At 36.7% G+C, this 26,439-nt stretch overlaps 1 protein-coding gene across 2 annotated transcripts in view; it reads left to right on the top strand.

Moving 5' to 3' along the window:
* PDS5B (PDS5 cohesin associated factor B) overlaps positions 1 to 26,439 on the top strand; it is a gene marked incomplete at its 5' end in the record, with an annotated part of 81,494 nt that overhangs the window by 45,927 nt on the left and 9,128 nt on the right. For both annotated transcript variants that reach the window (XM_080354009.1, XM_080354010.1), the window contains 11 exons: positions 170 to 330; positions 962 to 1,085; positions 1,882 to 2,040; positions 2,846 to 2,914; positions 6,769 to 6,905; positions 12,429 to 12,552; positions 18,415 to 18,619; positions 22,962 to 23,076; positions 23,445 to 23,577; positions 24,379 to 24,498; positions 24,815 to 24,877. In XM_080354009.1, the coding sequence (XP_080210135.1) occupies positions 170 to 330; positions 962 to 1,085; positions 1,882 to 2,040; positions 2,846 to 2,914; positions 6,769 to 6,905; positions 12,429 to 12,552; positions 18,415 to 18,619; positions 22,962 to 23,076; positions 23,445 to 23,577; positions 24,379 to 24,498; positions 24,815 to 24,877 (1,410 nt within the window). The remainder of the gene's footprint in view (positions 1 to 169; positions 331 to 961; positions 1,086 to 1,881; positions 2,041 to 2,845; positions 2,915 to 6,768; positions 6,906 to 12,428; positions 12,553 to 18,414; positions 18,620 to 22,961; positions 23,077 to 23,444; positions 23,578 to 24,378; positions 24,499 to 24,814; positions 24,878 to 26,439) is intronic.

Here is a 26,439-nt window from a genome sequence, read left to right as displayed (position 1 = left end):
GAGGAGATCATATCTAAAGAAAGGGACATTTAGGAAGACTGAAAAAAAAAAAAATCAGAAAAAGAGAAATGTGGATCATGTGACAGAACCAGGCAAAGTATTGAAGATTTTCCAGCATGGCAGTGGCCTTTAAAAAAATATTAACGTGGCTTTCATCTTATTTTGACAGGTACTTTCATTTACGCACCCTATCTCATTTCATTCAGCTGAAACTTTTGAATCTCTCTTGGCTTGCTTGAAAATGGATGATGAAAAAGTGGCAGAAGCTGCATTACAAATTTTCAAAAATACAGGGAGTAAAATTGAAGAAGACTTTCCTCATATACGATCGTGAGTTCTATATCTTACTCTGTTTGAGCAGTGTTTTTTACTATATGGGATTTTGGAAGCTCTCATTCTTTCTTTTGCATGCTATAACATTATCCTGCATTCTTTTGGAAGGAAGTGTTCCTTCAGGTAAAACAGCAAAGAGATTGTAAGGACTTTAAAATGCAGTGCTTTTGAAGAACAGAAGTGAAGTGAATATATCTAAGGTAGTGACAGCTGATATGCCACTGATGCTATTACAATTTCTATCATCGCCCTTCAGAATTACTTATGTTTTTTCCTAAATTAAATACACAGCAATGTAAAATCATTCTTTGCAGTTCAATGAAGATGTGTAGACACAAATATTTCCAAAACAATGCTTAGTAACTTGTACAAATAAAATCTTTGGTTTGCTACATTTTATCAACAAAAAGCAGGTTTGTTTGTTTGTTTTTACTTGCAAGCCATGTAAATAACTTTTTTTTTTTCTTTCTTTGAAGAAATTGTCAAAACCAAAAGACGTAGCACTTTTGCAGAGGTGGTGTGTTCTGTATATGTATATCTGTACTTTTTTGCTAGCTTGATATTATGGTAGATCTTTGATTTGTGAAAAGGTACTTATCTCTTTCTTTTTTGTTTTTTTTTTTGTAAGTGCTTTGCTTCCAGTGTTGCATCATAAAGCTAAAAAGGGACCTCCTCGTCAAGCCAAGTATGCTATTCACTGCATCCATGCAATATTTTCCAGTAAAGAAACACAGTTTGCACAGATATTTGAGGTAAAGTTAAAATATTTAAGTTACTTTTTATTACTCTCATATATTGCATATATAAACTAAGGGATGTAGTGGCAATTTATATGGTAAGATCTACCAAATTTAGAAAACATATTTTTCTTCTTTCCCTTTGTTCTTGTACAGTTTGGCCTGAAAAATAGTAGCAAATAGTGATTTTTAGTATCCCATGATCTGTTGTGTTTAGGGTTAAGTATTTTAGCAGACAATAGAGTAAAACAAAGTGTTGGACCACTGGCTAGAGCCATGAACTACTTATGGAAAGAGGAACTGTACACCACTCCTCCTCCCCTTTGTTGGATCTGGCATAAAATACTGAAATTGTTACAGAAACTGTGGAAAACTGAATTATGGTAGAGACTATTTAAGCAGTTTTTATAGTTATGACCACAAATGTACTTTTTAATTAGTGGCCATCAGCCTTTTATTTTGAAGGCTGAATTGTAGTCCATTACTGAAGTTGCCACCTCGAGGTACAGTATGCCCACTTCTTCAACAAGAAAAAGTGCTCTTTTTTTTTTCCCTAGACGATTCTGCTTGAGCTGCTGCTTTTTGACCTGCTTGAATGTGCAAAAGGTTTTGTCTTTCTTAATATTTTTCTTTTGATTTGTAGACTTGCAGGGTTGGTGAAATGTGTCTTTAAATCTAAATAGTTAATAGTTCTTTTAAAATTATATTTCTGAACTAGACATGGACAACTTGGTAGAGAACTCTCCTCATGCTTCCCTCAATAAGACATAGATGATACCAGTAACATGTGAATTTGTTGCCTTTATTCTAGCCACTCCATAAAAGTCTGGATCCGAGCAATTTTGAGCATCTCATTACACCGTTGGTTACTATTGGCCATATAGCCATGCTAGCACCTGACCAGTTCGCTGCCCCTTTGAAATCTTTGGTTGCCACTTTTATTGTTAAAGATTTGCTAATGAATGATAGGGTAAGTATTTTTAAAACATTATTTTAAGATTCTGCTTCTCCTGTGGGATGATACTCAGCAAGTACTTGGGAATATTTTTGGCTTGCTGCTTCTTCTTTTAGTATACGGCTGGCTTTGGATTTCCATGAGTACTGTTTGACTCAATTGAAAACCCACAGTACAGGAAAGGAGATAGTACTAATTGGGTAGTCCTTACAAAAGTGGCAAGCTGTATAGCACAGCATTTGATCACTCATGACTTGCCTTTTGTTAAAAATGTGAAAACTATTACTTGACTTCACTCGCTAAGTGTCTTGTCTTGAGAAAGCCAGTTGTTTTTACGAAGTATAAAGCATTTGAAACTAAAATGCATTGTTTAAATGGAAGAGTGTGAATTTTAATTTTTCTAATAATTCTGTATTGATAGTGATGATAAAGTGAAAAAAAATAACTTGTGCGTTGTCAGCCACTGTTTAGGGAAAGATGTACTGTCTAAAGCTATGTGCCTGAGGTTTCAGTGTGTACTGGATATGGATAGTGGAACTTATTTTTGAAGCAATGGCTATTACACTCTAAAGCAATAGTTCTCAGGTAATGACAGCAACAAAACCCCTTTACTGCTGTTAGATTTACTGATGCTTGAATGGTGAGGCAAGAACAGGATCTCACTTCTGTACTGGTTACTTCTATAAAATCCAGCAGGCACAAGGCAAACCAGTGAGTGCTGCTGTATTGTTTTCAGAAGAAAACAGGAAAGAGGAGATTACAGCAGGTTTCAGGGAAGAGTAACAAACAGTGCTGTAACTAAGTGTAACATTTGTTTTAGCTTCCAGGAAAAAAGACAACAAAACTTTGGGTCCCTGATGAAGAAGTGTCTCCTGAAACACTTGTTAAAGTAAGTAGCACTTACTATATTTTCCTGTGATTGTATGCATAATAAAGGAAGTTAAAGATCTAAATTCCTAAAGGTGTCAACTGCTGTTTTCTGTTTCCTTGTCACCTTTCTAAAAGTGAAAAAGAAGTTACTATTTTTAAATTGAAGATCTTATCAGAATATACATTTTTGGATTGCCAGAAGAAAATAATTTGCTTTTGGGAACATCTACTTTTTTTTACTTTTGTAGACAAATTTGTGTGTACACTTCATTGAATTTCTATGATACCTTATTATAGACTTAAGTTTGGTGTGCAACACTGAAGTATTCCAGATATTATCACAGTTAAAGTAAAATAATTTTTTCCCTCCTGTTTAGCATAGCAGTTAAGTACTCCAGAGACTTTTTTAAAGGGCTTCTCTTTTTCTTTTGATGTTTTTTTTTTAGGACGTTCCAATAAACTTGCAATGCCCTTTTCGAATAAAGAAAAAAACCTGTTCTTGGATTTGTCAGTTTCCTCAAATAAATGTGTTTCATTGCTTTTTCACTCTGGACACTGTGTACTAGAGGAAAAAAGCTAGTTTTAAACAAATCACATTAAAAATGTGGTGTATTGTGGTTTTGTTTTTCTTATTTGGTTTTTGTTTTTCTTTCTTGTCATCTCAAGCTTTTCTTTTTTTTTGAGCAAATTTGTTATTATTATTCCTGGACTTGGTAATAGATATTCTCAGTCCGTTTTTCACTCAATCAGAAATACATTTACACTGTGGAAAATACACCCTGTGTCTCTGTTTGTTTTGAAATGCCCTTCAGAACAGGGCTAGGTTATGCTTTCACATTTTCTTTTAGAATTAGAGAGATGCAGGTACTTTGTAGTATGCTGTTTCTAAATTAATTACAGTAGTCATTTAATTTCCAATGCCTTTTGAATAAAGTTGCTCTGATTTTCAGAAGTTCTTTGCCTTCCCTCTTCAAGTTGTTGAACTCTTTGTAATGTTCCACCTTCTCTGCTGGTTTAGTGAGTGCTTTGGTTTCCAGATTAATACAGAACTCATTGCTGGACATTCTTAGTTGTGTTTGGAGTTGATTTGTTAGCTTTTAATTCGTTTGAGTATAGCAAGGGTATTTTTCATGTTTGTGCAATTCCATAGTTACATAGTACACTCCAAAAACTGTTAAAAAAATGCATGTCTCTTTTAATTTCATGAACTGTTAGTTTAAAATCAACATGCTTTGACTACAATGATTATACATATAACTTGAAGCCGTAAATACTAGTTGTCTTTTTTTTTTTTATGATTTGTGAAGCTATAATATCTCTCTAAAATGCACTTTTGTGTTAATAACTTTTCATACATTTGACTATTTGGAAGGGAATTGGCTGACAGAAAATCTTGAGGTAACTGAGAGTTGAAGCCAAGCCTGAAAGCTGTAAGAAGCATTTATTGGCAAGTGAAAACACATTATTGTGAAAATTGATCTGCAAATTTAATTAGCATTTATTACTACTGAGAAGCCTGTATTTAATGAATGCTTCAGGCCACACCATTGGTTTATAAACAAATCTTACTGTCAGCCTATTTTTCTTTATTCTGGTTTTAAAAGCCTTTTTTAAAAGGCTCCCTTTGTAACATAACTGTATAATATCTAATGGGGATCTTAAAACTAGGAAGGTTAAGTATGAAAGGGGGAGGGACTAATTAAGAAAAATTCAAGTATTGTTCAGCCTAACAGATATAGACTGATACAGGCTCGCCTTATTTTTAGATGCTAAATCGGAAATGAAATTGTACTTCTAGAGAAATGTTTCAGTGCAGTATTAAATGTGACTTGGATTAATTATTGTGTGAGTTAGACTTGAATTCTTACAGCTGGCACTTGAGTGTCTGCTGTGAAGCCATAATCTCTCTTGACAGTGGCCAATACTGAATACTTGTATGCACCATGCAGTGGACTGAGACTTATGCAGCAGCAGTGATATTTCTTGTTCCTTCTATGTACACTGCAATAGAAGGTTCCTCATCCTCTTTTTCTAACTGTGTGTTAAGTGGGCATTATTTCATTTTTCACTATTGCACAAACCTGCAGCATTGGTGGCTCTGAAAACTCAAGTAATAGAATCCTGAGCCAGCTGCTGTCATAATGTTGATGCAGTAAGAAGACAGTGTTTCTAGGATCACAGCATGGGATGGATGCCCATGGGATGGTGATTCTACCACTTCCCTGGGCAGCCTGTTCCAATGCCTGACAACCCTTTCTGTGTAGAATTTTTTCCTAATATCCAATCTAGACCTCCCTGGCAAAACTTGAGGCCATTTACTATCACTTTTTACTTGGGAGAGGAGACCAACGCCCTCCATTCTACAACCCCATTTCAGGTAGTTGTAGACAGCGATAAGGTCTCCCCTCAGCGTCCTTTTCTCCAGGCTAAACAGCCCCAGTTCCCTCAGGCACTCCTCATCAGACTTGTGCTCCAGGCCCCTCACCAGTCTCAGTGCCCTCCTCTGCACTCTCTCCAGTACCTCAATGTCCTTATGATGAGGGGTCCAAAACTGAACACAGTATTCAAAATGGGGCCTTGAATCATTATCATCATCATCATATTGTTTTTATTGCTCTTACAATCTTCTGGTGGATACTTACAGCTGTTTCAGTGGAAGACCCTCGAAATCTGGGGCAAGACCATTTTATTTCTGTTCCACAAACTATTTACGTTTTGAGGTCTTGAGGGACAGACATCCTACCTCTTGCTGGTGTTACCCGATAGAACTAGAATTTTGTAGGTGGACTAAATGGGCTACAGTGCTAAAAGATGAAGTCATATCTAGAAGACAGTCCTAGAACTTAAATCTGAAGAGACTACTGTGATCAGGCTGTTATGTGGAATAGATAACTATATGCTTAATTACATTTGGTGATATTGTGTATGTTTGTATCAAGTTTGAAGTTACTGTGTGACTGGGTTTTGGTGGTGTCTTTTTTTTCCCCCCAAGGATGTCTAAGTGATTCAGATGGGCATTTTTATTTTGCTGTAAGAAGATACTCCTCTTTCTGCTTTCTTTGCCGCTCTGCTCTCCTATAGAATGAAAATGAAAGGACAAAGGGACTCAGACAAACAACCTTGATCTTGAAATTAATCCATTATTTTCACTAAAGAAATGTGTGAAATTATTCACTGTTTCATGATAGCTGGTGGATTCTGTATACTTTTAGAAGGTTGCCTCAAAGCACTTAGTATTTCCATTGGCAAAAGACAAATTATCCTAAGTAACAGGCTTTGAGGCTTTTCATTAAATACCCATGAAAGAAATATTCTTTTCCGGTGGTCTTAATACAAGTGGATACTCTTAACAGTCAAAATGTCTATGAACTGTTTTTTCTTTTACATGTCTTTAAACTCAAATATTACATATATAAATAAAGAATATAGAGAGATTGTTTAAGCACAGGAATTATAGGAATATAAGAAAATGAAAATGTGTTCTGGCTTTTGATCCAGTAACATTTTCTTAATAAGTACTTCTACCTATTCCGCAGTGTTTAATGGATATAAGCTCAATTAAAATAATGTTTGCACAGGACAAAATGTATGATTGCTTAGTAGAAGAAAGAGTTTGAGCTTTAACTAAATATTATATGATTTTTATTTACTATAATAAATGTTTGAGCTTTAAATGAAAAGTTGCTGTCAAGTGAGAATATATCTAGTTATCTTTCGGTACTTAAGTAATGTTTTGCAACCTTTGACAGGCTTGTGTTCATAACAACAAAAGTCACTTGGGGAAATGCAGTGTGATTTAATTAAGATAAAGGTTATTTTAAAAATGAGACTCATGGTGTGATTTGACTTCTGCATACCAAATTTTTTTTTCAGATTCAGGCCATCAAGATGATGGTTCGATGGTTGCTAGGAATGAAGAACAACCACAGCAAGTCAGGAACTTCTACTCTGAGGTTGCTAACAACAATATTACACAGTGATGGAGATTTAACAGAACAGGGGAAAATTAGGTATGTAACAAATTATAACATTTTAATGTCTGTGATGATGCGGTGGGGAGAGTTTCAAAGTAGTACTTAAACTATTCTGTTAGACTACTGAACACTTTGTACAGCTTATTTTGTAAGAACCGATGGTAAGCTTGACTGGATTCTTACATAAATTTGCTGAGTATCAGGGGTTTTTTACCCTGTGAATATAGCTGTATTTTAATGTTTTTATTATCTTTGTTTTATCTCTTTCTTCCAAGAGATTGCATTATTCGTATTGCAAGGATAAACTGTGTAACTTCCTTTTTTCCCATTTAAAATCGGTTTTAATTTTTTTATACAGCTTGCTCTTCCTGATGTACCAATGGTTACGTATGCCAAAGGCTGATAGGCAGACTTTCTAATAAAAAATAATAGCATGTTGCAGTAAAACAGGTGAGAATAGCTAGTACATAAGGCACTTCTGCCCGAAGGCAGACTTTAATCACTTAAGGCCTCTAAAAGTGAAAGGAAGAGGGAAATGTCTAAAGATTATTAAGTCTCAATAAATAATTTGCCTTTTAGATGATCATAAGACGAGTTTTGTTTTTCTGGGTATCTTCTTAATCCTCTGTGATAAAAGTGACGAGTTGTCAGTCATTATTGCTCACCAAACACTGAAAATGTATGTCTACAAAAGCCACTAAGGGCATGGGTGAATTGTGCCAGTATGAGTAACAAGGTTTTAATTTTAGAGTTTAATATTATACAGTGATTATGCAGATAGAACCTATGTTGTGTGTGCAAAACCTGAGAATCGTCTAGTATGTTGTCTTTGTAGCAACTGTGTAGTCTTAAAGTTCTTTGCAAATAATAGGTTCATAGTTTTAAATTCTGTAACATGAACATTTGTGGAAGTTACTATGGAGTTAAGTAGCAGTAATTTAGCTTTTCAGAATAACTACTCAGAACATATTGTTGGCTTACCCAGTAGTTTCTGAATACATCAGTTCTGTAGGTCCTGTGTGTTTTCACGCTCGGAGTGTTGATTCTTTAATATGTACACTTTAGAAATTTAATTTTCCCACTCCTTTTGTGCTCGAAAATATAAATAATAATAATACAAACTCTATATAATGATGTGGTCAGTTCTCCATTATTAGAGTTAGTGGTGGGCTGGGGATACTTTATGGGATGGAGAAAGCAACGATGACATGTGAGGTTGCTCTTTGTTAAAGGCAACCCTTCAATTGCAGAGCTTGGCAGTCTTCCTGGGGATGGATGGTGAGCCAGCTGAGAGCCTATGGATTAGGATTAAAGACCAGACTAGTATGGGTGACATGGTAGTGGTTGTCTGCTGTAGGCCCCCTGGCCAGTCCCTGAGAAGGTAATGGAACACCTGCCCCCCCCAGTACAAGAGAGATGTGGAGCTACTGGAATGAGCCCACTGTAGGGCATGAAGATGTTTAAGGGATTGGAGCATCTGGCGGGTGAGAAAAGGCTGAGAGAGCTGGGACTCTTCAGCCTAGGGAAGAAAAGGCTTAGTGGGGATCTCATCAGTGTGTATAAATAACTGAACCAAAGGTTTAAAGATGGTGGAGTCAGGCTCTTCTTAGTGGTGTGCGGTGACAGGTCCAGAGGCAACAGGCATGAACTGAAGTACAGAAGTCCTGTCTGAACACAAGGAAACAGTTTTTCACTGTGAGGGTGACTTGAGCACTGGCACAGGTTGTCTAGAGAGGTGGTGGAGTTTCCATCCTTGGAGATACTAACAAGCCATCTGGACACTGTCATGTGTGGCCTGCTCTAGGTGACCCTGCTAGAGTGGAGGGGTTGGGCTAGATGACCACAAGAGGTCCCTTATGACTGTAACTACTCTGTGATTCCACATATTGCATTTTGGGAAAGCTCTAAGATGCAAGGAGGGCAGGTCTCCATGTCTCTGTTTGTGTGAGCTATACCACCCACGCTAACAAATCCTCTCAAAACCTGAAGCAGACGAGATGATGCTTCAGGCACATTAGTTCTGCATGGAGCTTGCTGGTGTCTCACTGACACTTCCTGATCTTTATTCTTCACCCTTTGGGAATGCAATGAAGATAGTGCTTACCGTGTCCCTACTGTGCAAATCTGTCACTGTTTCTTCCAAATAAAAATTGTCTGTTCAGTACAAAATGTAGTCTTCTAAACTGTACTTGATCTGGTGTCATTCTACAAAAATTTTTGTGTTTGTGGTTTGCATTTGTCTTTTAAACAGTGTATAATTTGCTGAAGATAATTTGGTTAACTGAAAGTGACAAGGTTCAGGAGACATTTGACCTCATGTAGGCTGTTAGTTATGTTTTAAACATCTTGATGTTATTGTCCTCCTCAGCTGTAAAAATGACTGTTCCCATGCCTTGTTAAATCTATACAACTGTACTTTTCAGTGACAGTCTAAGAGAATGGTATTTTTTAAATTTCAAAGCATTGTTCAGCCTAGAGCATCAGGTGAAGGCAAGGTCCCCATTGGAAAACAAATAAACAAATCCCTATTTTTTCTTCATCCTTCTCACTTTGAAGTAGTAGGATTGATGACTTAGTTGAGTTACTTTTAAGACAACCGATTGCTTTGAGATTTTAGCATATGTAGGTTAAACTCACCAGTGTTGGATTTTTTTAATATTGATTTTTGTCAATAAACAATATCTCAGCCGTTCTTTCCAGATCTTTATTGTTCTTTTTACAAAGTCATAAACAGTCCTAAAAATATAAAATTCAAGATCATACAAATTTTCTGTTTGTGGTTAGCTAAAATAGCTAAGTTGAATGCTGTGTGTGTTTCTAATAGGATTTTAATTTTAATCTGTACTAAGTAGAAGAGTATTTCAGTATCAGAGGACACTAGCTCTTGCTGAAAGTATTGATGCTAGATATGAGCCTGAATTGAGATTTTTTTAAATGCTATCTATATTTTCCTTAAGCTGAAACTTACCAAGAGATAAATGACTTAAAACTTTGGAGTTTAGAACTTCATAGTTCGGTGCTGTAGATAATTTGCTACACCATCTGATACGTGACATTTTCCGAAGTTGTATTTGAAAGACACATTATTCTGTGGAACATGGAAAAGGCTTAGAAAATAGAATACTGGCATTTATCCTCTGGAGTAGAAGAAAAAAATGTTAACTGCTAGTTTGTAAAGTAAGAGATTATGATTATGCACCAGATATGTTTTCAAGATGCATGTATTTGGATTATCTTTGTGCAGCCCACCATCCTAATGAAGCCTGTTTTGCACTCAATAACATCTGTTCGTGTAGTTGCGCTTTTGTTCTGATTTCAAACATCTGGTCTTCAGCAATAGGAATAGCACTCTAGAAAACAAATGTCTGGGTCCCTCTTGTGTCTTTTAGAGAATTTCTGATAGGACAAGGGCATCCTTGGTACTAACTTTCAAAATCATTAGAAGTAATCAAAAACTGCAATTATATCATACAGAAGCTTGTATTTCGGCCCTAATAATTGTGTGGTTTGGGATAATGCGGTTCAGAAAACTTTTGGCTATAATGATTTGGTTAAAAATAAATCCTGAAGGATTTCTTCTAAGATAATCCTTCTGGGGAATAAGACAGATCTGATTTTCATTTTCAGCTGTAAGAATGGTATTCACAACTGACACTGTCCTCTCCTTCCTTCCCACGGTGTGCACACACGCTTGTGTGTATTTCTGTGATACATATACTCCGTAAAGATTTGGCCAACTTTTATATGAAATACTTTTGATTCAATTTTCAGAATTAAATGTTATCACTACAAAAGCTGAGGAAGATTGAAAGTTCTTAATTTTATCCTTTCCTTTGCCTTAGTCACTCTGTACTTGTAAGCCATTATTGCTCAGTTGTCACTGAAGTGCAAAATTTCAATCTTTCTTGGGTTCACTTATCACAGTAGGTGTAATTTAAAGTGAAATTTAGCATTTAAGAACTAGATGTTGCTGTGTTAATCTTCATGCCTTGTTTGAAAGTTAGTACAGCTTTTGTCCTGTCATTTGGTGTTTTTTTGAAATGTTGTGGTTTCCATAAAATACTCAGGTGTTTATAAAGCCCGATTAGATAAATTTTAAAGCTTAAGCTCTTTAGTAGGTATTTCTAGCATGCACTCTATGTTTAATAATGCTTTTTATCTCATTCTGTAAATGCTTTATACAGTTTTCATTATAATGGATTTAAGACTATAGTGTTTGCTCTTCCTAAGGATAATGGGCAAAATGTTAAGAAGTTGAACAATATTTGTCCTGCTTAAAGGAATAGTTATTTCTAAATAAGAATACACCTTGATTCCTGGTTCAAGTTATCAAAGGAAAAAGCTGTACTTACTACTCTGAATAGAATTCATTAGTGTTGTGAGAGATGTATAAAGCTTCTTAATTCTTTTGTGTTTGATCTGAAGAAAGACAAAAGTAACATAGTTTACTGAAATAATTTTTCTAAGAACATTGAATCACAGAATGATGGCATGGTTGGAGTTGGAAGGAACCTCTGGAGATCATCTAGTCCAGCCCACCTGCTAATGCAGGTTCACCTAGAGTAGGTTGCACAGGATCACATGCAGACAGGTCTTGAATATCTTCAGAGCAGGAGATTCCACAAGCCCTCTGGGTAGCCTGTTCCAGTGCTCTGGCACCCGCACAGTGAAGAAGTTTCTCCTCATATTCAGATGGAATGTCCTGTGTTTCAGTCTGTGCCCATTGTCCCTCATCCTGTAATTGGGCACCAATGAAAGGAATATGGTCCCATCCTCTTGACATCCACCCTTGGGATATGTATAAGCATTGATGAGATCCCCTCTCAGCCTTCTCTTCTCCATGCTGAACAGACCCAGCTCTCTCAGCCTTTCCTCATAAGAATGGTGCTCTAGGCCCCTGATCATCTTTGTAGCCCACTGCTGGACTCCCTCCAGTAATTCCTTGTCTTTCTTGAACTGGGGGGCCCAGAACTTGACACAGTAATCCAGATGTGGCCTCATCAGGGCAAAGTAGAGGGCGAGGACAACATCGACCTGCTGCCCATACTGTTCCTCATGCACCCCAGGTACCATTTACCTTCTTGGCCACAAGGGCACATTGCTGGTTCATGATTAACTTCTTGTCCACCATGACTCCCAGGTTCTTCTCTGCAGACCTGCTTTCCAGCAAGTCAACCCCCAGCCTGTACTGGTGCATGGGATTATTTATCCCCAGGTGCAGGATGCTACACTTGCCTTTGTTGAACTTCATTAGGTTCCTCTCCACCCAGCTCTTCAGCCTGTCCAGATCTTGCTGAATGGCAGCACAGCCTTCTGGTGTGTCACCCACTCCTCCCAGTTTTGTATAATCAGAAAACGTGATGACATGGAAACTACTTTTGATTCGAAGTTTTTCTGCTGTTGATTTGGGAGAGCTGGGGCAGTGAAATCCATGTAAGCTTTTCCTTCTTTTTAAAGTGCCTGCTTTTCAACAATGCAAAGTCTTTGGGATTTGTTTAAGTCAAATAATTATGTAATATTTACTAATTAACCTTTGTATTCCATGTGCTTGTTTTTCAGTAAACCTGATATGTCTCGGTTGAGGCTGGCTGCAGGGAATGCTATTGTGAAGTTGGCACAAGAACCTTGTTACCATGAAATCATCACCTTAGAACAGTACCAGCTGTGTGCACTAGCCATAAATGTAAGGAAATTAGGTGGGACTTATGGGTTACCAGCAAATGTATGAATATATTTGTTTGTTCTGTATGTTGTGTATATTTCTGCTAATCTGCTGTTATGCAAAACATTCAGCCTTGGCATGAGTTTATTTTCCTGCTGCACAGTCTTGAAAATGGATTTGGGTTGAGAATTAGATCTATAGTACTAGGCTTCCCAATGGGGGAATGCTAACTTAAAGTAGTGAAATACTAGAATATTGATAAACCAAATAATTCAGTATTGATTTAAAGTAATATCCCAGCTGCATTATGACATTATTAAAAGTTGAAATTAGATGATATAAAGTTTGTTGGACTATGATGACAGCAGTGACTGTGGCTTCTTGATACTTGGATGGAATATATTTGGAATGCAGAGGTCTGCAAAGAAATTTGAAATCCTTTAACTATTAGAAGAGATAGGGAGAGAATTCTTAGTAGATGGTGGAATTTTCATCCTCAGTTTCTGCATGTGAGCCCACAGTAGCAGAAAGGAAATAATTTTCAAATTGTAAGTAGACTATATGTGGAAATCATCTGTGTTTCTGTCTTGCAGACTTCGCAAATTCTACAGAAATTGATTCCCACCCTAAGAGTAGGACAACTAATGTTGGTGTTACTTGTGTAACTGCTGATATTCTCCTGACTTTACAAAACTCAAGAAATTCTCTGGAAGGGAAGGAATCCCTTCCAGAAGATATCTTCAGTAATAATGATATTCCATTCTAGACCTTAATTCCTCTCACTGGCTGAAGCTTTAGAAGCTGCAACCCATTTTAAATGTCAGAAGATCTGAAAAAGGCATTAAATATTAGAAAATACAAAGTATAGCTCCTGGTTTGATACTTAATTTTCAAATTAACAATATCATTTTAAGTTCTTCAGTTGTTTGGAGTTGCTTGCAGTTGGGCTAGAAAAATCACTCATATACCAGAATAAGAAAACCTGTATTAGTCTTCTATAAACATTGTTTTAACAATGTTTATGAGGATTTTAAGCCTCTGTATTTCTATGGAAGTGAGCCTTTACTCAGTTCCAAGATTCTATGAAGAACAAGAGAAGCAAAACAAAACTTAAAATTACTTAAGTGGGTGAAATCTAATAAAAATGCAGCAGAAATTCAGTGGTAATAACCAACCAAAGATCTATACACCCAAAGTGAGGACTGATACTTTCCAGTTTTCCTATTCCAAGATGTGATGGAAATGTTAGTCTCATGTCAAAATGAGTTTTAAAGATTTTTACAATTCAGAACAAAATTTGTAGAGAGGAAGATAGCCACTTGCTGTAATGACAAATAAAGTCTGTCTCTGTTCCTGAAAGGATACTCGATCCAGATAGTGTCATGCCAGACGAACCTTGCCAATATATTGTTTGTATTTTCTGGGGTTTTTTTTCTGATACCAGTGATAAAAATCTGTTAATTTTTTTGGTAATTTTGCTCCTGTGGCTTTTTTTTTTTTATTGCTAAATGTTCACCTTGCAGTTCTTTATTCAGAATTTGCATTCAGTGTTTTAATGGCATTTTCAGTATGCTGGGTGCAAGCTCATTGCCCTCTATTTCATCACTATCACTCACTTTATTTTTGCTTCTTGTTTTGCAGCTGTATCAGGCTTAACTGTCTGTGGATATTGATAACAGATGTGTTGTCACCTATTTTTGCTATCTTTGGGTCTTAATGCTTACATCTCCTCACTTTTTGAAAGGGAATTTTGAGAGATGAGAAATAAATTGGAAAAATATAATACGGTCATCAACATTTATAAAGAAGTTAGTATAACATCTTACTATTGAGTAGTTTGTGTCAAAAGGGTTCTCTCAAGATCATCTCACTCCAAACAACCCCACTGTAGGCAGGGACATCTTCTACTAGACCAGGTTATTCAAAGCCTCATCCAACCTGACCTTGAACACCTCCAATAATGGGGCGTCCACAACTTTTCTGGGCAACCTGTTCCAGTGCCCTCCCACCCTTATTGTAAAAAATGTCTTTCTTTTGTCTATTCTGAATCTAAGCTCTTTCAGTTTAAAAACATTACCCCTTGTCCTGTCAATACAGTCTTTCTGTCTTTCTTACAAGCCCCCTTTGTATACTGAAAGGCTGCAATAAGGTGTCCCTGGAGTCTTCTCCTCCAGGCTGAACAACCCCAACTCTCAGCCTTTACTCATAGGAGAGGTGTTCCAGCCCTTTGACCATTTTCATGGCCCTCCTCCGGACCTCTAGAGACAAGAGAGGTTCATGTCTGTCTTGTAATGGAGACCCCAGAGTTGGATTCTGTATTCCAGATAGGGGTCTCATGAGAGCAGATTAGAGGGGGAGAAGATCACCTTGCTCAGCCTGCTGGCCATGCTTCTTTATATGGAGCCCAAGATCTGGATCACTTTCTGGGCTGCAAGCGCACATTGCTAGCTCATGGCTGGTTTTTTAATCCCCAGTATTCCCAAGTCGTCCTCTGCAGTGCTGCTCTCAATCCCTTCATCCCCCAGCCTGTATTGATACCAGGGGTTGCCCTGACCCATGTGCAGGACCTTGCACTTGGCCTTGTTGAACCTTGTGAGTTTCACATGGGCCTGCTCCTCCAGCCTGTCAAGGTCCCTCTGGATGGCATCACTTCCCACTGGTGTGTCACCTGTACCACTCGGTGTCATCCACAAACTTGCTGAGCGTGCCCTCAGTACCACTACCTGTATCTTTACTAAAGATATCGAACAGTACTGATAACCAGTACAGACCTCTGAGAGACACCACTTGTTACTGATCTCCATTTGGACACTGAGCTGTTGACTGCAATTCTTTGAATGTGGCTATCCAGCCAGTTCCTTATCCATTGAATATTCTATCTGTGAAAGACTTATCTCTCTATGAAAGACTTATCTCTCCAGTTTAGAGACCAGAATGTTGTTTGGGACCATGTCAAAGGCCTTACAGAACTCCAGGGAAATGCCATCAGTTGCTCATCCCTTATCCACCAACACAATCACTCCATTGTAAAAGGCCACTAATTAGTAAGGCACATTTTGTCCTTTGTGAAGCCATGTTTGTTGTCAGTAAGCACATCGCTGTCATCCATATGCCTTGACATAGCTTCCAGGAGAACCTGTTCCACTATAGCACCATTTTTGTCACTTTTTTTCCTTGTTTATTGTTTTTTATTTATTTTATTTTTTTCCCCTCCCTTTTGTGAGCTTCTTACTTGTTTACTTAGATTGTAAGCTCTGTCAGGACAGGTTTTTGAATACTTATGAATAACTTTTCTAGATCTCAGGGTTTTCTGCAGTTTCCATTCTTTCTGCCAAGCTTTTGAGTTCAGAACCTCAGATGCAGAGTAACGGTAATAGTTTCAGTGACTTTTGCACTTCTAAGTGGTACTGTATTAATCTCCTATGGAAAGCATCTGTATACTTGTTTTTGAGATATTTGCCTATGTATGTATGCACGCATGTATGGTTATGCTTAGAACATTTAGTATTAGAATCCATTTCTTGATGGTAGACACTTGTTATTCTAAAAGTTTATTTCTTTTTAACGCTTACCAAGTCTAGCCATAAATCAGGACATTCAAGTGACATCAAGGCCAACATCAGTATTATGCAATTTAATTTACGGCAAATTTTTTTAAGTAGACAGATCAGGAAGCAGATTAAACAAAAGGAAAAGTTTTTAATTTTTAAGGTCTATAATGGTTGCACAGATTCTGCTGTGGTTCTGTGCTGGCTATTTTTTTTTCTGAGACTTCTCTTTTGTAATGTGTAATGACTGGAGTGCAAAATACATAATTAAGTGTTGCTAATTGCCATATTAAGGTCACACTGGCAAACATAGACTTTATGATGATTAAATGCATGTAGTTTTAGTAATTTTAAAATAAGTTATGTATATGTTTGGCCAAACCTGTAAGCTCACCAGCAGTTAAGTTCTTTGATCTGCAGAAAAAGTTTTGAAGTCAGCAGAATTTCATATTGCAATAGAATAGAAAACAGTTGAGTGTAGTGTTAAGTACTTCAGTGCTTAACAGGCTTTAAGACCAGATTTAAGATCTAATAAGCTTTGCTGTTGAAAATGCAATTTTAATTGTATTTAGAATAATCTTCTAGGTTGTTTAAGTTTCATTTGTTTAAAAACAACCCCAAAACTTTTTCAGTCTCCATTCTCAACTATGAGGGTGCTTCAGTTGTTTAAGCAAGTCTTTGTCCATTTTCAAGAATCAGATTTTGTCTAAAGGGTACATGCTGCTTTGCAAATATAGTTTTCAAAATACTTCTAAATTGTGAATGTCTGATGAATTGGGATTAAATTCAGAGAAGCAGATCTGTAAAACTGGGCCTGGGCTAATGTATGGGGTAAAAAAAATGTAGAACTTGGTTTAGTCCTCTCTCAGTGAATTAGTGTAAGTGAACTGAAAGTATGGTTACTCTCAATATTAAAAGATAAATAAAAATCCAGTTTGTTACACAACACCATCAGTAACAATGAATTATACCTTCCTTTGAGTCCAAGAGGACATATTTCCTTTTCAAAACACCGACTAGGCACAGGGCTCTTCGAAGCTTTGAAAAGGTTTTAGACTCTGGTGATATTACTGAGCAGGAAAAGAGGCCTCTGTCTTAGAGAGGCAATAGATTTTGAGTAGGCTTCACAGTTTGGGTTTGAGTCTCTGGTTATTTAACTCTGGCTCCAGCAGGCATTTCAGGGTTTCAGTTCGTAGAGGAAGGATTGATTAATTTTTTCTGGGTTTAATTTTTGGGTGAAGGAAGAGGGAGGCTTGTTTTATCTAGTGCATGATCTGTTTTGATGCCGTGTGCGAACTGAGCACAGTCAGCGTTACCACTGACGAGGTGGTGTTTCTGCGCTGCCTGTTGGCTGGAAACCATCTATGGTCTGTCTTGTTTCCTAACTGTCGTTTGACTAAAATAGTTGTTTATTCCTCTTAATTTTTTTTTTCTTCATATTTAGAGATAACAAATCTTTCCTCTGGACCTTTTTTTGGCAGGTTAAATTTATGCCAGGCTGTTTTGGTGGCCTCGTTTACCATATGCTTTTCTGTATGTTTTCTTGTACCTGTTTTCCACACCTGCTTCTGCTAACCATCTTTGGCCTGTGTTACTAAATAATTTGTGATATATTGAATGGTGCCTTAAAATATGTAGGTTGTTATTTTCATACAGAGAATTTTAAAGTTCATGTATGCTCTGGAAAGATGTTGCTTAATAAATTGTAGAAGTACATTTACCACCTTCATATTATTTTAGTTTCTGTTTTTAGGAGCTACTAGACATAGGTTGTTCTCTTCAGCTCATAATTTTCCACAGTATAATGGAGATGCTTGGTACTCTGTTAAGTGTTTGACCGTATCTGGTCATTCTGTTGAATTTTTTTTCAGTTTCTAATATTAATGGCTTGATGAAAATATGTGAAATCACAGTAGTAAAATCAGCACAGTGGTTACTAGTGGCTAAACACTGTTTCAGTGCAGATCATTGACTTTGACGCCACAAAGCAAGTGGTCCTGTTGTAAACAATTTCATTAACTCCGTGCCTCAGTACTATGGTGAATTACACCTTGAGTCCTGAGTGTGGTATCTTCTGTACAGTTTCTGAACCTTAACTCTTTTTCTGATCTTTAGGAAACCTTCAGCTGATTAATTGAATTAATAACTCTGAATGGATATTAAAAAACATTCTCAAAATTGCTATTTTTCTGTGGCTGCAAGTCTTGAAATGGATTTTGGAATATTTAGCCTGGCTTCCATGTTTAATTTCACAGTCTGCATTTATTTTAGAAAAAGTTTACTGTTACTTTTTTTTTGTTTGTTTTTTACCTTTTGTTTTTTTTTTTTTTAATAGGATGAATGTTACCAAGTGAGACAAATATTTGCTCAGAAACTTCACAAAGGCCTTTCTAGACTACGGCTGCCACTAGAATATATGGCTATTTGTGCACTGTGTGCAAAAGATCCAGTGAAAGAGAGAAGAGCTCATGCTAGGCAGTGCCTTGTGAAGAACATAAATGTCAGAAGGGAATATCTGAAGCAACATGCAGCAGTTAGTGGTAAGAGAATTCCCTTTTTGGTAAAAGTGCTATAGTTCAAATGTAAATGTGAGCAGGTTGTGAAAATATTGATGGTTTTCTGTTTTTGTACATGGAATGGCTGTAAATTTCACTTAGAGGTATCTAATAAAAACTGAAAATAGAGTCCAGCTTTTCTTTTGATTTTAACAGGCACTTCTGAGATCTCTTCAGTTATGTTAAAAGCTGTGCAAGTGTTTATGCCTAAGTATATTGGAAGTGAAGTAGTTTTTCAAGGCAGTTACGTGTACTGTTTGAACTTAATGGTTAATTATGTTGTAAGTGAAGTGCCAGTGATTAATTTTACTTCAGTAATTAATAATATGCAACCTTAATGACATAAATGCTGTACTAAATTGACTGTCTTTGTGCTGCTATATTGAGTAGCTTCTTGTCTTACGCTGGCATATTTGTAGGCACTTCAGGATGAGTTTATGCAATTCTTTCTTCCCAATGACAGCGGTATGATTGTGGGAATGCTTTGTAATTTATTATGGACTAATGTTAGCTATTTTTCAGTTATAAAATCAGTTGTTTTCCCTTTTGACTTACTCAAAGCTACACACATACAGTATGACAACACTAGTATATGGTCAGATGAAAAAGTAGACCTTTATGAAGAGCTATGAGGATTTTTAATAAGTTTTGAAAGTTTTATTTCTTTGAAAGATTACTGGGGGTTTGGCCTTTGTGAAATTAAGGGGATTTTTTCATCCCGTTTTAGGATAGACCAGATCTGTTTTATGAATCTGATCTCACAGATTCTGTCAGATAACTCATTTCCTTCTGCATTTATGAATCATAGACTTTATATTAGCCATGTCAACCTGTGTGTGTGTTAGTCCCCTTACCCTTTGAGAGAATAAGTCTGCAGATAAATCCTTTTGCATATTGTTAATTAGACTTAAAAGAAAAGAAAGAGCAGTGCTTTTCTTCCTCCTCAATAACATGTGAAAAAGAAAAATCCATTGAATAAATGCCTTTAAGTCATTCTTAGAGTATTCCTTTTGAAAGTTGAAAACTTTTTAGTTATGTAGGAGAAAAATATAACAGTTCTCATATGATTAAAAGTAATTGCTGATTTAATAACTTTATGAAGATAGATGCTGCAAAGTTCCTGCAGAAATGAGGAGACGCGTAGATGTGCATTCTACGTTTTATCCAGTAGGACCTCAAAGGGTGCCTGATGAGGGGGAAGTTGGTGTGGTTTGGTTGGTTGGTTTTCCTTGTTGAAAGATTTACCTTTAGTGTTGCCATTGGTTTGATATGTACTGTAATCTGTGAGGAGTCTGGATTAAATATAGATTACAGGATTTTTTGAGGATTACATTTTTAACTTTGTGACATTCAGATTTACCAGTCTGAGCTTTTAACAAATAAAATATCTTGAACTATTTACATCTTATAAAATCATTATTGCAGTAGTACAGCTGAAGCTCTATCCTGGTAAGATTGTGTGATTTACATGTGTTATGTGTCACCTTCTGTCATTCTCCCAGCTGGCCATGCAGTAACTCAGGGTAACAGCGATAGTACCTTCTTCAAAAAGCTTTCACAAAAAACTGGAGCTGATAATCTGCATCCTTGACTAATGCAGCTATTTTTCTGAATCTATAAGCGTGTGATTTTGTGATTTTTTTAATTTTTTTTTTCCTTGAAAACTTAGTACAAGTGAGGAGGATATCTTTCAGATATTTTGGGCAATTTCAGCATTTGTTGAAGATATGCTAAATTTTTGTATACCTTGCCTAAGGAAAACTTGTTAAGGATGGGTACCAGACAGTAAAATGCTCTTTTCCTCTACACTGACTTTTTACAGGCTGGCAGGAATTATTCTCAGGCCTCTTAAACTCCCTAAGCGCTATTCAGAGTGTTGTGTATCTGTTACAAGTTTCATTTGGGTAGAGACTTGTGTCTTGCATAGGAATCTCTGTTTTCTAAGGCTGGGCTTATACTTGCAAGTCATTAAGTGGAAAAAATCCAAGAGTAAAGGTTAATTGTTTTAACCAGTTCATTCTCTAAATGCTCATAAAGGCCCCTCCTGAGGGTTCTTGGCACATTCTAGTTTGAAGTGCTGGTAGTTACTGTCTGTAAAGCCACCCCACATTTCGGGTTGTGTCTTCGTTAGGGATGAAGAGAGAATGTATAAATACTAATTTTTGTCATGACAGGGGTTGAATATAGTATGTGTCAGTATTTGTCCTTTTCCTGTTTTGTCTGGTTCTGGTTCACTTTGTTTTTCAGACCCAGTTGGAATTATTACTATAGTTATATTAGAAATTGTGCAAGGCAGGAAGTTAATGAAACACTGAGTTCATGAGCTCATGATGAGCATTCTATTGAAGTTGCTAATTAATACAAATAATAGCGGGTTGGTTTGCCTGGGACATGTCTAAGGCAAGCCAATTTTGCTAGTGTTCTGAAATCATAATTACGTTCTTTTTCTTCCCTGCCATGTCTTTATTTTTTTATTTAGTTATGCAAACAGCTGCTGGCTAAAATGCAGGACAGTGCTTGAAGAAACAGAGAATGTTTTTAAAGTTAAAAGTGGAATGTCAATTGAAACACATTAAAAACTGCTTTGCAAAATACACGGGATGTAAATTACATAAATATAACTTGAAATAGAAGTGGGGTGATTTTGTTGTTTCTTTCGAACTTTATGATGGCTTACAGTCTACATAGTAGCGAGGTTTCTCTTGATAATTAGCTGCATCAACTGCAGTGGCTGTCTAGAGGCATGTCCTTGAAACTTGACAGCACTACCTTCTGTGAGCCTGTATTAATTTTGAATGCTTCCCCTGCTATTATGAATGAATCCAAATATTTTATGTAGGCTGTGCATTATCCCTGTTTATGGAGACCTTTAAGAATGAGGTAGATTGGGTCAGACTTGATTTATGCATGGCAGTTGTGTAGATGAGGTTCTTAGGGACGTGATTTAGTGACAGTGTTAGGTTAATGGTTGGACTCAATGATCTCAAGGGTCTCTTCCAACCAAAATGATTCGATTCTATTATTTAGTCTTGTGAAACCTACAGTAATGAGCTATTTGATTTGATGTGCACAGTATTTGTCAGGCACATCTCATATTAATACATACATTAGTGAAAAAAAGTCCATGTTCTAATGTATTTTAAAATGGTTTTCAAACATGATTATATATAATGATTTACAGATGTTTGGACTTCTTATTCATAACCTAATATGGTATAGTTAAAAGCTTACAGAAAGAAGATTTTCCAGACTTGGTCATGGCTTTCATGACCACTCACAAGCTCAGATTTTTATTATTTTTTCTTTTTTTCAAAAGCCAATCCAGGAATTTGCCTCCTTCCTTCATATCTCCATTCAGGTGGTCATCCACAGGCATGTTAACATTATGATTTTGCATTTGCCACAAGAACTCAATATCAGATGTTTGTACTGTAGCAACATACGTTGAATACTTGAGTGCCTTCCTTGCCTGTGACTCTGCCTGTTGCACGGGGACAGGTTTAATACTTTGTGTGCTGTGCACCCTCCAGTTCCTCAGTCATTAGGCTAAAGAAAACAGCATGGACATTTTCTGCAAAATGCTTTTTGACTTTTGGTGTACGACTTGTCATTTTGTCCTTGCCCAACCATCATGATGTAGGAAAGATGTTCTCCCGCAGTCCTTGCTTAGGACTACTTACAAATCTCAAAGGATGCTAGAAAAGGTTTTGAATGCTTTGGTGTCATAGCTGAGTTGTGTTGCTCTGTTCAGGTGGCACAGAGCCTTTCAAACTCAGTCCACTATTACTTTGTTATAGCTTTCATGTTACCTCCTATCCCTTCTTTAAACAGAAAACGTAGGCTGTGAGTTTGGAGAGCATTGTGGCAATTTGACTGCAAAGCTTCTGCAAAGGGCAGTTTTTCTGTTCTGTTGACAGCAAGGCTGTACACCAGTGCCCAAAGAAGGAATGGTAGCTGATCCTGCAATTGGACTGGTCTCACATCTTGCAGTTAACATGGATTTTGTGATCTATCCTTACTTCTGTTTTTCAAAGTCTTTGAGTACAGGCTTTGAAATGAGGAAAGGGTGTGGAGTGGGGGAGATGGCTGTAGCTGTATTCTCAAGGTAGCTAGAAAATATGCAGCCCTGAGTGAAAGATACATAAAATCTTAATTTTTTGCATACAGGAAACATCTGCACAGCAACCATGAGATGCAATATCATAAAGAAGTGATAAGCTGATGTGTGCCTATACTTAATGTACACTGACCTCAAATTTTGCTCTGTAGCAGAAAAGTGTATATCTTGATATGGCATCTTCTGACACATCTTTCTTCTGCTTTTCAGAGAAACTGTTGTCACTTCTACCAGAGTATGTTGTTCCTTATACTATCCATCTTCTAGCTCATGACCCTGATTATGTCAAAGTCCAGGACATCGAACAACTCAAGGACATAAAAGAGTAAGGCTGCTTTTAGTAGTGTTTCTTTCTAGGGTTAAAAGCAACTTCAGTTTATTCTAAGTGAAATTTTAGTTCATTGCGGTACCGTGATACACTGTCTAGTGCATGTACTAATGGCAGTTATTTCTGCAAAATATTGTGAGATACAGTATATATGCTTTTTTTAGTACTCTGCATTACCTTACAGAGGAACCTTCATCTTCTGCTCATCCTACCTTCATTTCTTTTTTTCTAAAGAATTGGTTTCCCAGAGTTAGACTGGTTCACATCCATAATACTAGTAAAACCTGGAGTAAAACACTTTCTCAAATGTGCTTTTTTAAAGAATTACTTTTTTATTCATGAGGAGTACTGCATTTCTCCTTTAGGTGCCTGTGGTTCATACTGGAAATATTGATGGCTAAAAATGAAAACAACAGTCATGCATTTATCAGAAAAATGGTAGAAAATATCAAACAGACTAAGGATGCTCAAGGACCAGATGATGCAAAAATGAATGAAGTAGGTGATACGTTTTGATTAGAAATTGCATTTAATTCTGGCCTGCTTCTGGAAATGAGTTGCTTTTTGTTTACACACCAGCTTTCAAATGTTTTTCAATAGGATTTTATGTGGTAGATGATACTGTGTATGCTCTGATGATTATATTTGTTGTAGTTTAGATGACAGTTATTTTCCTGTGCTTCAGTAGCTCTTGCACATTTGCAAGGAAGTTGTAATATCTGCAGTCCTTCTGTTTCTGCCTCAGTAAGATTATTAAATGCTAATTTTAATTATATGTAAGCTACAATTTTTAGTGTTTAAATCATGCACTAAAGTGCTTTGTAATATTTCCTTTTAAAAGTGCAAGAGTAAGCTTAGTATAGGAAGAAAAATAGATGCATTAGATGTCTGCAGTGTGTATTGTGTAGTGAATGTATTAAATCAATCCCTGAACTTGTTTTTGAGGTTTTTTGCATCACATAATGTATAGATTTGTCACTTTTTTGCCTCTCGCACAGAAATTTTAGCTTTGTCTTGGAGACCATGGCATACAGTATTCCACACTAAGTGTGGAGAGATCATGAAAACTATCTCTCTTTAACTGCTGGGCCTGCAGCGCTTTTGTATTTTACTCCTATATTTTAGTACCCTGTGATACAGGGTGTAAGATGCAGGCTGATGTTAAATGTTTAAGATGATTGCTTTTAAACTGTGAGTTCTTGTAGTTCTGTGCTCAAAAGATACTGTCTTTTGTCAAGATTTGCGATGAGCTTCTGAAGTGTTACTTGTTTGGGTTTTTTTAAATTTTATTATTTACAGAAACTATACACAGTTTGTGATGTAGCAATGAATATTATTATGTCGAAGAGTACAACATACAGTTTGGAATCCCCTAAAGACCCTGTACTTCCAGCCAGATATTTCACTCAACCTGACAAGGTATACCTTGGCATTTGTGGGGCTTTTTTTTGAGGTGTCTGTTTCAGTCTTTGTTAGTTGTAATTCAAGGGGTTTTTTCAGTAGTTCTTGTAACTTGAGACTCCTCCCTATTACAATGTAGTTGACAATGTATGTGTATGTTTTAGTAAATATTTATATATGTGTACACACACTGATTTCTCCCTCTCCCCCAACCCTACCACAAGACATTACTTTTCAGGTTTAAAATTTCAAAACCAAAAATGATGTACAGAAAATACATATCTTGTTCAGATCATTGTTCTGATTTCGTGCCACCTGCCTCCTTTCTTTCCAGAATTTCAGTAACACCAAAAATTATCTTCCTCCGGAAATGAAGTCTTTTTTCACTCCTGGAAAGGTGTGTATGCTGAGGGGGTTTGGGGCTTCTGGTGTTGTGCTTGTGGCTTTGATTGTGGTTTTTGGGGCTTCTGTTGTGGTTTTTGTTCATTTTTTATTTGGGGGGGGGGGGGGGGGGGGGGGTGGGGGGGGGTGGGGGTGTTTGTTTTTTAAGAAAACTAACATGTAGTTAATGAAACACTTCAAGTTTAAGAAATACACAGTTTCTGCCCAAAGGGTTTATATGCCAAAGGCTGGTAAACAAGTAGACAGAGACAGGTAGAAGGGAAAACTGCTCCTGTTTGTGCTGGGTTGGTGGTAATAGTGGAGAAATCTGTTGTCTTTAAAAAGAGAGTCCAAAAAAAAAACAACCCATAATATTTGACAAGTTTGCAAAGTGGTTCACCTTTTTTTCTGTAGAAGACTACACTTTTGTATTTGAAGTGACATCTATGGAAAATTCTTAATATAAATTATTTTTTAAATCATATAAGTTAATCTTTGGCAAAGCTGAATACCATTTTACAGTATCTTAGATAACTGACTGTTCTATGGTTATATTAATTTATCTTTCTGAATATGCTTTGTATTGAAAGGCAATGTTTTTTCTTCACTAAAACTGAAGTCAGGTGCTCTTTAGAATTAAGTTAAAATCTAGTAAAGGGAAAAGACAAATTGTGGTTTTAATCTGGATGAATGTGTCCTTTTCTAGATTACAGGAGAACATTCATTTGCTACGTTGCAAAATAAATAAAAGCGCAGCATCTTTATTACTCTTATTTTTGCTAATGAAGCATTGGCCGTGAGCTAGCAATTTATTAATGGAGGAGAAATGCAAGTTAGGAAAACACACATACATACAGGAGCATCTTTTTGATTAGAAGTTGAAAGCCAACATTTATCGATTTGAATGTATCGTTGTGGTTTTGTGCATTTGAGTATTTGAACTCTGGATTAGAGATTCACTTCTTACTAAGGATATGGGTGTTACTGCGTAGACGTTTATTCTCTTTAGGAATAACTGAACTCTTCCAGCTCTCTCAAAAGTTAGTATGAGCTGGTGGAGGTATTTGGCATGTCTGAAAGATAATCCACTTAAATGAATAACCTAAAGCTCACCAGTATCTGGAAATTGTGGCACCTATTGAAAGCCTAACATCTTTAAATCTCTGTGTGAAGCATCAGAATTTTCTCCTCAATATTTGGTTTTTGAGGCTCTTACTCATTCATTCCCAGTTGAAACCAGTTTGCCCTTACAGCTAAGCCAGTTTAATGGCTTCTTTGCTTAAAGGGCTGTCCTACTGCTATTTCAGGTTTGCCAGTACAGATGTTTATCTGATCCAAATGGTGAGCTGGTTCAGGCAGCTAGATCAGCAGAAAGCAAACTGCACAAGAAGTCCTGAAGTGGCTTAGTGCAAGGTCAGGTGAGCGCCCAATGCAACCAGTGAGAAGGGAAATGAATAAAAGGATGGAGAGAAGAATACTGTAGGCAGCAAGTGATTTGATTACAACTTTGTCAGCTTCCTTCTGGTGTCTGTTGTAATTTTCAGATGAAAATGTTTATATCTTTGTGTTAAGATATTG

The sequence above is a fragment of the Nesoenas mayeri genome (genome assembly GCF_963082525.1).
Source record: "Nesoenas mayeri genome assembly, chromosome: 1".
NCBI lineage: Eukaryota > Metazoa > Chordata > Aves > Columbiformes > Columbidae > Nesoenas > Nesoenas mayeri.
The sequence above is the reverse complement of the archived record's forward strand: the minus strand, read 5'-3'. Positions and strand labels throughout refer to the sequence as shown.